Source organism: Alligator mississippiensis, chromosome 2 (assembly GCF_030867095.1).
Source record: "Alligator mississippiensis isolate rAllMis1 chromosome 2, rAllMis1, whole genome shotgun sequence".
In the NCBI taxonomy this organism is placed as follows: domain Eukaryota; kingdom Metazoa; phylum Chordata; order Crocodylia; family Alligatoridae; genus Alligator; species Alligator mississippiensis.
The window spans coordinates 247,896,302-247,908,138 of NC_081825.1; the positions used below are offsets into that span (position 1 = coordinate 247,896,302).

The following is an 11,837-nucleotide window of genomic DNA, read 5'->3' on the forward strand; positions in this document are numbered from 1 at the left end:
AGCCCATTGGGCACAACTCAACATGGCAGGGAGCAGCAGAGCTGCACAGAGAAGCTGCTGGTTGCTGTGAGTTCCACGCTGCCCTGGCGATGCACCTCCTGAGTGCAGGGCTGCGGTGAGAGCAGCAGTGCGGGGTTGCACCCCTCAAAGCAGTGGCATGCGCAGGTGGCTCGTCGCCAGGGCAGTGTGGAGCTCTCAGCGGTGAGGAGATCCCTGGTAGCCCCGCTGTGTCCTGCAGCACCGTGTTGTGCCCACTGCACTGTGGAGGTCCCAGGGAAGCAGGGCCAGGGGCCCAATCTTGCAGCCTTCTCCTGCCCCGTGTACAGAGCTGTGGGGCACAGATACCCCCACCCCTGGGAGTGCGCATGGCAGCAGGGAGCCGGCCCTCCCCCTTCCCTGGATGAGGCACCCATGACCCCATTCTGCTCCCTGCTGAGGCTTTGCAGCCGTGCATTGTGGTCCTGCGCCCCAAGCACCGCCCGGCTGGGCAGCATCCCCAGCCCTGCCCAGCTCCCTCCCTCCCTCCCTATAGGGGCCTCAGTCCCCCTCTCCCTCCCCCACTTACCTGCTTGAGCTTCTCTGCAGGCTGCCAGGGGCCATGTGCATGTTTATGCACATGGTGCCCCCTGTCTCACCACCTTCCTCCTCTCTGCCAGCCTGCAGGGGAGCTCATTGCAAAACTGCAAAATCTGAGGGCCGGGCTGTTGGGGGGGGGGGGGGGGGTGGCGGTGCAGCAGTTGGGGCAAATGTCCCGGGCCCCGCTCTTTGTGGGGCCGGGTGTAGTGGCCATGGCAAATCTACGCCGCCAGTGGACAAGCTGATTTACCCTGGGCCCTGCACCTTGCTCAGTTCAACTCTGTCCATGGGTTTCTCTGATAAATCAAGAAATCCACGTTTGCCTCTGGTAAAAGGCAAAATCTGTGGTTTACTCTGTTTTTCCAGGAAACAGAAAACCTGGATCCCTGATAATCAGGTGTCTCATCTCTATATACTGCTGTTAACAAGAATGTTATCTCTGGAGACAACAAACTCTCCGTATGCCTGAAGAGAAGGGTGTTTGTGCCCGAAAGCTGCAAAGAACAATTTTTCCGACTATTTAGTTGCTCTAATAAAAGATACCACATCTACCTTTGTCTGCCTGTGATCCTTGTCTGCCTATGATCTCTGGAGACACAAATCCACAGTTTGAGAACTGAAACTAGACATCACAGAGATGCTTAGTAGCATCTTCTAGAATCTAGATGAGCACTGAGTCTCATTGGGTAGAGTGGGTTTCATTAATCTTTACTAATCTATAGAGGAGCCTCTGGGAAGCCCATAAGATTGAGTCCCTAATATAGTCCATGGCCTGTTGTGACCTATTTATAAAACTTTTCTGAAAAGGTTACATGAATATATTGTCTCAAATAGTATATAATTAGAAGTCATAATCCCTATTCCATGATGGGGCTGGCAAGGTTCTTTGAGTAGATGAGATATCGTTTATTAGACCAGCTGAATATTCCATGATGATGTCTTTGAGGTTTAACATATTTTGAATTAAAACTATCTTTATACATTTATTTTTTTTTAAAAAGCATCTTAACAAAAAATCAAAACATACAATTAAATAAAAAAAAACTGATTTAAATAAATCAGTTTTTTTTATTTAAAAAATCATTGATTTTTTTTTTTTTTATTCACTCTACTAACAAGCAAGATTAATGGAAGCAGCATTAAATGAAGTTATAAGTGAAAGGGAAAGGTCAAGTCTAAGTTAGTTAGGTCAGCTCTTTGCCACCTATATCAGCGTTAGGTCAGTGGGCTTCATCTTGACTGCAGGGTGACTTAGGTGCATCCTTTTTACCATATTTGTGTTGTAATTCTTTATTTTGGAGCTTCATATGGTTTATGTTGTGTGGAGGGGATAAAATTGGGTACTGCTTTAAGACAAGCTTCCTCCTGAAGTGAACTCATGTTTAGGCTGAGGTTCCCTTCAGCTGATGTAAAAAGCTCCTTATTTCTTTGGAACTTAGTCTCAAACTTGGGTACAGCTGTCCCTAACACTGGCCATCCATTAGTGGCTTTTAATATTTTAGAACTTAAAAATTTAGGTTTTAAAATTCTTTTTATTTAGGCTAAGTATTTTATTGGACTGTATAGATAGATACATGCATACAGATACATTCCTGCTGTAAATTATTTGCGTTGTCAGTATTCAGTTTTTTAAAACTTCTAAAGTTTTTCTTGCATTTGTTCCTTTTGGGGGACCTTGTTTCATTGGGGCAGGCTTTTTAAACTTCCTTCGATACCTGGGTCACCACCTGGCTAGAGGTGGGGTGGGGCAGGGAGGTACAGGCGATATATCAACACATTCTATAACTCCTCATTACTAGTCTGGTAATTGGTGAGTCATTTATATGCAGTGAGCATACAAATGTTGCTTTTGCTACCATGTTAGTCAGTGGCAATAAAGAAAAATGATTTTTTGCTGTGTGTTTTAAAAGATATATTATTGCTAACATAAATCACAAAGCTTTGGGAAACTTTTACAAAAATGTTGACCATAATAAATTGCTCAGCACTGGTCCCAGCACAAATTGGTCACACTGGTGGCTGTGTGGTAGAGTTTCTGCCTACTATGTGGGAGATCAGAGTTCAAGTCCCAGCTGGGTCAGGTAAGAGTGAGTGAAGTGATAGGTGGATAAATTATGGATAGGCATCTGACTGGGGACATCTGACCCCAGCACTCTCCTGCCTAGGCAGGGTGTTGGACTTGATGATATGTTGAGAGGTCCCTTCCAACCCTAGCATCTATGAATCTCTGAAATTAAACTTATGAATTGAGTTAATATCCTGTTATACTGATAGTAGATGTAATATTCTTTGGTTTGAATTTTTGTAATACTAATTTTAGGGTATACCAAGAAAGAAGATTCCTTTCACAGCTCATCCAGAAATTTCTCTCTGTGCTAAAATCAATACGTGTCTCAGGTATGTAAGTGTGTATGTGATTGTATGTTTTTGTGTGTGTATCATTTAGAGACTCTAAGGATGTTGAGCCAACTCTTCCTTTGGGATATGATCCAGTAGGTGAGGCAGACTGTTGTCACTGTAGAGCCCCATTTATGTCAGTAAGATTGTATGTGTACCTTGGTGTCCACCTTTATGAATCCATATAATTTAATTTTAAAAAACATGTTACTTTGCAAAAGTTTCTTTCCTCCTTTAATTACCCAATTAAGCAAAACATTTGAGTTCATTGTCTTGGAACTTAATGATGCACTTCAGCATGTGCTTAGGTCTCATCCCTGACTAAACCATTCAGCCAAGTGTCTGTCCAATCTACTCTTAAGAATTTCCAGGGATGGAGATCCCACAGCTTTTCTAGGTAGCCTGTTCTAATGCTTGACCACCATCATAGTCAGCAAGTTCCTCCTAATTTCCAACCTAAATTTCATCTGCTCCAGGTTGAGTCTCTTGCACCTAGTCCTGCCAAAGAGAAAATCTTCAGTAATAATCAGTAGATCATTAATAGCCCTACATTGTATATCCTTCAGGGCGCATCTTTTTTTCTTTGCTTTAAAACAAAATAAAAGCATGCAAATGCCTCAAGGCTAGTTTTTTTTTGTGGGGGGGGGGGAAGAGGGAGGACTTTTTTTGTTTTATTTTAGTTTTTTTTTAACTATTCTGGGCCACTATTTATTTTAATTTGTCCTCTTGTCCCTTTTTACTTTGATAGGTTTTATTTGTTTAGATTTATAGTAAGTTATACTTTCAATCTGTTTGAATGATGTTTTTCTTGTCCACCCGTTGGCACTTCATCAAGGGATATTTATTTAAGTAAACCATGATTCCTTCCTGTATTAGCTTTGTGACGTAACTTTGGACATGTCATTTAAGGCAGCCTCTGGTGCTAATCTGGAGTCACCAAGGTAGATGCAGGGAGATTTCATAGGGGCTAGGCAAAGGAATCTCACTGCACCTTTTAGGCATCTACACTGTATCTGTATAGTAGTGGGTGCATTTGGTTTGTTCTTTCTGGTGACCTGGTTGTTGTGAATAGTCTTGCTGTTGATTCTCTGTCAGCCCAGGAGACTTGCAGCTTGGGAAAATTTGAAATTTCTGAACTGACTGTTTCTACAGCTGCAAAGACTATGTTTTTAAAAAGCCATACAAATTGACATGTCACTTTTGGGATATTCAGATTTTATACTGTTTGAACGCCAAACCCTTTAAAGTCTGAAGGCAGACCATGAACATTTTTGAGTAGTCAGATCCCTTTATAGCATCTCAAATTGCCCACCCTTAAATTAAGGTACTTAAAATTACTAGTGACTTCTGAAAATCCTATTCATGGGTGTTTCACCCAAAATCTACTCTTGTCATGGGCAAATGCTTCAGATCCCTGGAAGTTTCAGCCTGTAATCTACTGTGTTAATCTAATACACAATAGTAGCTAACAAGCCTGTCAGCTCCAGGTGTTTAGTTCTTGTTGAAATATTAGAAATATGATGACAGTTTTTAAAACTTAAGGTGAAAATGTATAATATTGAAGAATAGAGGAGTTTCAGACTTCCTTTTTTTTTCTTGTGCTTAGGTCCTGTTTCCATGGACCAAGTTCATTACTGTGAAAGATTCATTGAACTTACGATAGATTTAGAGGTAAGAAACCCATAAAACAAAATATTTGACCACAAGCGGTCATTATTTTTGGAATGAGCAAATACTCAGTGTTTACCTTCAACTCTTTGCTTCCAGACTGTTTCAGACAGATACGGGTTAAACTTCTGTGTCTAGTGAACATAATTTTCTTATGTCATATTACCAAAACTAGCCCACGGTAACTTAGCCGAGTGTTGCCATATCCACTGAATAGTGAACTGCAGAACTTGATCTTACCTACATTATAAGTCCTGGTTTGCACTTATGTAGTTTACCTCCTTTTAGAAACTGGATTGGCTGAACCTGTGCAAGTGTTTGCTTGCCTGTTTGTAATTGGGAGTTCGTGCATGTGAGAGTTGGAGGTGACTAATTCTCAGTAGCTGTAATATAGCTAAATTCCCAGTGTGCAGAAGAGACAGAACTTCAGCTGACCAGTTAAAGCTTGACTGTTTTAGAACTGAGGCAGTAATTTTGTCAAACAATTAAAATGTTCAAAGCTTTGAATCCATAACAAAAGCTGTCACATTAAGCCATTTCAAACAGTTCACTAGCAGCTTTAAAATGCACAGGTACCTCTTAAAGCCAACCGATTTTGTAGTTGCCCATCATTTCTTAAATTAAATGTGGTTAGTGAAAACTTGTAGACTTGACAACGCTGTCCAAGAGACTTAAAAATTAGTCTGAAGATTTCACTCTTAATTAAAAGTTTCAACTTTCCCATTATACACAGTGAATAAGCCTTTGGGATAGGTAATGGCTTCATGTATTAAATACTGTGATGAATTCATTAAATGTTAGTGGATGTAGTGCTGAAAGAAACTGCTTCTCTTGCCAAAACTTTGTGAGAACAAAAGATAGACATACCCTACGGTGAAATGTTTGCATTGTCTAACTAAATAGAATTTTTATAATTGACAAATTTCAGTTGATTTTCACTACTGAATATTATTTCATTTATATTGTTTTAAATCATTTCAATGTTAGTAAACACACTGATGTTTACAGGAACAGAAAATATGGGTACTTCAGTTCATACTGAGTGATAAAGGGCATACAGATGTTAAATGTTTCTTTAATAAACTTTGCTAGGATCTTAGTAACTAGAAACACCTGCCTAAGTATGAAAGCCAAACTTTTGCAAATACAGGGTGAAATTCAAAGGAGGAGAACATGCTAAAATGGTAGCATGCTGACTCTTAAACCAAAGGCTTACAAACAGTAAATTTTATGTTCGTCTTGTCTGTGCTTTGGGCATTACAGAAGAGTTAGTGTCTGGATTGGAATTGGCCCATTAGAGTCATTAGGACAACCTGCTGCATAAGTAACATAAATAATATCACCTGCTAGTTACTCAGCATTTAATCTTTGCCTTTTATTTTCAAAATAAGCAGGTAGGGAGCCAAAGGTTTCTAAAACACTGCATGATAAGACTGCTAATACAGACTTATGTGTTCTAGGCCTTGCTGCCCACCCGGCGCTGGTTTAATACAGTATTAGATGACTCCCATCTTGTTGTTCACTGTTACCTGTCCAATCTTGCTAAAAGGGAAAAAGAGGGCCATCTCTTCTGCCAGGTAATTTTTAATGTTTATATTAATGAAGAGTTTCTCGATTCTCAGGTGAATGAAAATGTTTCTGTCTTTGTATTATGCAGTTGTGCCCATTGAAAAGAGAGAAACTCTCTCTTCTGGTGTGTGTTCATTTTCAGTTGCATTGAACTGTCTAAAGTATTACAGTCCATTTCTTAGTTGGTTACATTCAGATAAACTTGTGTCTTGACATCCAGAGGTGCTGCATGGGATTTTGATTCTTTATGATGGAAAGGTACCTTTTGGGACCAAAATCCTGCTACTTTAGCTACTTTATAATGCATTTTTTTAGTTTATCAGCCCTCTGCATTTGTGCAGACATAAGCCACTGACAGGTGTTCATTTCTGCTGGTAAGAATTTATTCCAGGATATTTTTCAGAGCTGGAGTGTTGAATATGCATTCCAGTCTCCTGGCTGGAGAGCTACACAGGGAAATTTTCTGGGTTGTTAGAGCTGCTTACTGAACCAGCTGTGACTTTAGGGGAAGCCCATTAATTGACAGCCTGCCCTCTCCTGCCTGGGAAGGGAGCAGGCTGTAAAGAGGCAGCCCCATGGTTTTAAATTACCGTTTTTCTAACCCAGGCAGGCTGGACATATGGTGATTTAAAGCCAGAGGCACAGGAAAGTAAGGCTGGGGATAGCTTCACCAACCCTGGGTCCTGGCTCTCTGGCTTCTAAATTGCCCCAACTGGCAGCATACACAGAATTTAAAGCCCTTGGGGAAGTGGGCAGGGTAGCATTTACAGTCTGAGGACAGGGTTAGCTTTCTCAGATCCTGTGGCTTTGTATTCCACACCTCTTAGTGGTGGCAACACCTTCCCTGTCATGGTTCCAGGTCCTGTGGGATTTGCAATACCTGCCTCACAGCCCAGCTGGATGATGGGAATGGCATTTAAAATCCAGGGACTGGGAACTGGGGAATTGCTGGAGCACATTCTTCCAAGGTCTGGAACCCAGACACATCTGCCTCCTGAGTGAACGTCACTAAATCATGCATCACTAAGTTTTGCGTGTCGTGTTTCAGCTTTTAGACTCTTCTCCTGCTGCAGGAGAATGTCTTCCCCCCCCCCCCCTTGTCCCACCAGTCACTGGTAGCCAGTCAGGCTGCCAGTGATCTCCCTCCTCTCCTCTCCCTTGGAGGGAGAGGAGGAACTGTTGGATGCTTTCTGAATCAGAAAGAAGTGTTGGGAGAGGTAGAACTTCCTTGAGGAAGAACCATTTTTCTTTCACATAAAGCCCTTGAATGGATGTACACTCCTTGTGCTAGGAGACATGCTTTTCTCCCATACAGATGTAGCACCTATATGTGGCCATAGTGTTCCATATATTCCAAGAAGTTGTTGCTTATTTTCATTTCATTTTTATTAGAGGGGTTCTTGAAATCCTACTTCAGTAATATAAAATTTGAGTAGTGGCACTGTTAAAACTGCCCTCACCAGCTTACAACCAGCAGGTAAATTCATTGTCATTTCGTTGCATTTCTTACGCAACTATTTATAGAGAGTACAGCTTAGTTATATAAATGAAGTTACTTTAAGATATTTTTGCAGCTTCATCACACTGCAAATAAGCAGGAAGAGCACACACCAACTGCTGAAGCTTCCTTAGCCTGATGAAGGGTTTTTGAACCCGAAAGCTTGCTTAATAACTATTCTCCAACCATTTGGGTTGGTCTAATAAAAGATATCAAATTCACCCAAGGAAGCTTGTCTGCAACTAAGCCAAGTTTCCTAAAGGTTTGTTTATGGTGCTTTGTTTATTATTCTCAAATATGGTGCCTGGAAGTGGTATATTGATACCCTGCCCAGTCAGCACACATTATTTCTCAAACCCCAAGTAATGTAACTAGCTGCCTTAGTTTGTCTGTGTGTACTAACTAATAAGCTCTATTGAGAGGAAGAGCTTACTGGTGTGCACTCAGTATCATCCTAATGTGACTACATTTTCTGGTTCATGAAATACTATGCATGGAGCAGGTGTGGTTTGCTAGTACAGCATTGTCTTTATTGTAATTGAACAGCATAGATGTAATCTGTGCAGAAGGTCTCTGCTTTAGCTTCTATATGAACTTCTTTGATAACCATTGCTTTTTAATTGTTATTATTTCAGTCTGTTTGAAAGAGATGACTACCTTAAGGCATGTGATTTTATCTGGCTTGTTAACATATTTGAATGTTTCTGAGATATATTTTTCCAGGGTGGGCTTGGTTTAAATCAGATCAATTTAAATCACTGGTCAGGAAGCCTTGATTTAATCCTTGGTTTCTACAAAAAAATGCATTATTGTTATTCGATGTCCTTTATTCATTTAACTTCTTGAAACTTTGCACTTTTAGACAGAGGTAAGAGCTTGACTCTGTACACAGACTTGCAAAGAGACAAGAGGGCTTGATGGGTGGGTAATCAGGTCTGTTCTCTCTTATCTCCATATACTGCTGTTAACAAGGATGTTATCTCTGGAGACAAATCCATAGTTTGAGAACTGAAACTAAGCATCACAGAGATGTTTAGTGGGATCTTCTAGACCAGGGGTGGGCAATTATTTTGGGCAGAGGGCCGCTTACTGAGTTTTGGCAAGCTATTGAGGGCCACGTGACAGGCAGCCCAGGGCAGATAAATATTAATTTACATTTTTTAGGGGCCCCGCAGGCTGGATAGAATGGCTTGGTGGGCCACATCCAGCCCCTGGGCCGCATTTTGCCCACCCCGATCTAGTCCCATTGGGTAGAGTGGTTTTCTTTCATCTTTACTAATCTGTAGAGGAGCCTCAGGGAAGCCCATAAGATTGAGCCCCTAACATAGTCCATGGCCTGTTGTCACCTATTTATAAAACATTTCTGAAAAGGTTACATGAATATATTGTCTCAAATAGTATATAATTAGAAGTCATAATCCCTATTCCATGATGATATCTTTGAGCTTTTAACATATCTTAAATTTAAAGCTATATTTATATAGGGTTTGTTTTTTTTAAAGCATCTTGACAAAAGAATCAAAACATGATTAAATTAAAAAAATCTGATTTTAAATTTAAAAATCAATTTTTTTGTTTGGTTTTTTTTTTTTAAATCATTGATTTTTATCCACCCTGTATTGTCCTTCTTAAAATGGTACTGTATAATCAAGTAGTACTTGAATAATTCATTCTTTATACAAGTATATCCTTTGTCTAAGGATTAATCTGAATAGCATTCAGTATAATATGCCTATGGACAGAAAGATAACATCGCCATATGGAGATCTGTAATTAAATTGTACAACTCTCTGCATATGTTTGAACAGGTAGATAGATGTTCTGGGTTATACTGTGATTGTCTTAAAATGTAGTAAAGCTGTTAGATTAAATAATTTTCAAGTTATTTTTAACATAGCTAATCAGTCCATTCAAGTTTTTTATTGTTTTGCTTTAATGTCCACCTATATCTTGCTAAAAATGCATCTTCCAAGGTGTTTAAATTTGTGAAGTTAGATTTAATCCCTTTTACTAAGGGTCTTTTATTGCAGTTATATACCCCATTGTCATACACATCTCTAAACTTCATGTACTTTTATTTCAGCTTTTAGATATGCTTAAATTCTATACTGGCTTTGAAATCAATGACCAGACTGGAAATGCTTTGACTGCAAACGAAATGACTACAATTCACTATGATAGAATTACTTCTCTACAGGTAGGTAAAAGCCTGAGTTTCAATTTTATTTTTTAAACCTGAATTTGCAACGAAGGTTGTGATTCTGGTGTTCTTAGAAAGAAACTTCTTGGGTTTTTTTCCTGCTGTACTCAAGAAATAGTGTTTAAACTAACATTTAATTTGAATACCTTTACTGAAAGTTCCTGAAGGCTTTCATGGAACACATTTCAAATTTTATGCGTGTAGATAGCCAGTCAGTGTGTAGAGATTAGTGGGTCTGTTTTTTGCTGTAAAACAGTACTCTTTCCAGTTTGGATCTTGCCAACTCATTAACTAACAAGGGTCAATCAAGACTATTTGGACTGAAAAGCTAGGTGCACTAGGAAGTGATTATTCAGTAGGTGGCATTTTCCTCAGAATAAGTGTGTGCTGTTAAAAGTGCTATCTTTCAGATGGGATGTAAAACCAAGGTCCTCATTACCTGTGTTCATTTAAAGATGCCTTGATACGTTTTTCATACGATTATAAATACAAATACTTTGAATGGTGTTAATTAGACCATGACATTATTTCCCTTTAGGTGTTCACAGCAAGTCAGAACTGCAACCTCTAAGGGTCTTTGATTTTTTTCATATCCATTTTTACTTCAAAAATCAAGAAACCTTGGTGGATGAAATCCCTAAGTTTTTTATGGTCTTGTCAAATCTTGCTTGGATTTAAATTGCTATCCTTTGTGAGGGTGTTTTCTTAGCAAGTATTGTCTAGCTTTGAAATGTGTTTGGAAAAGATGCACCTTAGAGAAGCAGGAAGTAAAAAAATGAACATCTTCATTGTGAACAGTTGGCTTTTTTTTATTCCTCCTCTGGTAGTGCTTTCATATATGCAGGAAGATGCAGTTCAAGAATATTCATGTTTTGTGCCATTCTCTTTTTTTACTGCTTAACTTGTCAATGTATTTTTCGCTGTTATATTTGATTTGGACTTAATATGTAGACAATGTTGGTTGAATATCTCACTGAATTTTGTGGGCATTTTTAGAGAGCGGCTTTTGCACATTTCCCAGAACTCTATGACTTTGCTCTCTCAAATGTGGCAGCGGTTGACACACGTGATTCGTTGTTGACGTTCTTTGGACCACTGAGGTAAAGCAACAAATTAGAATTTAACTTTTCTTTTTCAAGTTTTGTCCTTCCTATCTTTGTTTTCCAGCCTCTGTCCCGTCCCATCCCACCCTGCCCCGCCGAAGCTGGTCAGCGCCTACCCTAGTCCCTCTCTCACTGCAGGGACCTCGATCTACCTCCCTGCCTGCCCCCATGCCCCTTCCCTTCCATTACAACAGGCTTACAAGCTGCCAGGCTATGTATCGGAAATCTGATCGCTTTCGGCCGATGTGCCTCCTTAAATCGACTATCGGTATCAGCCCCAAGAATCTTTATCAGTGCACCTCTAATTGGCTGGGTGACTTTAGGCAAATTGTTTGTATTGCTTTTACTATCTGGGGAGTCTGAGACCTTGTATACACTTACTTGGGTTATGCTGAAAGAAGTTCTGACTGCAGATAGCAGCTGTCCCTGCAGAGCCTCTAAAAACTTTACATATCCATGTGTTTCTGACTGCTCTGCAGTCCCACTGTAGCAGCTGCTTTAACTGATCACAAAGGGCGCTTTGGGAAGGTACCATTTGCTGAATTGGCTGCTAAAGCCAGGAGAAGGATCAGGAGTGTCTACATGCACTTTCTCATGGGCAGTGGCAGTAACTCCTTTAGTGTGGAAGAGATGGTGTAAGCAGAAAGTGAGGGTGTGGGGGGAGTTTGGTTATAGAGGACATGGACTCAAAAGTCTTGTATCAAAATGTGGTAGTGTAAATCAAGGATTCTCAGACCTAGTTTATCTGTCATTTATCTGGAGGCCTTTAATCTCTTGACTTCATTGGAGCTATGTGCAGTATAAATACTTATTAGTATGTAATTGT

The 11,837-nt window shown here is 40.0% G+C and overlaps 1 protein-coding gene across 1 annotated transcript in view; it reads left to right on the forward strand.

Moving 5' to 3' along the window:
* Positions 1-11,837, forward strand: part of AQR (aquarius intron-binding spliceosomal factor) — a 92,126-nt gene that overhangs the window by 13,475 nt on the left and 66,814 nt on the right. The window contains exons 9-13 of the mRNA XM_006273981.4: positions 2,897-2,973; positions 4,580-4,644; positions 6,102-6,218; positions 9,792-9,905; positions 10,905-11,008. Coding sequence (XP_006274043.1) covers positions 2,897-2,973; positions 4,580-4,644; positions 6,102-6,218; positions 9,792-9,905; positions 10,905-11,008 — 477 coding nt within the window. The remainder of the gene's footprint in view (positions 1-2,896; positions 2,974-4,579; positions 4,645-6,101; positions 6,219-9,791; positions 9,906-10,904; positions 11,009-11,837) is intronic.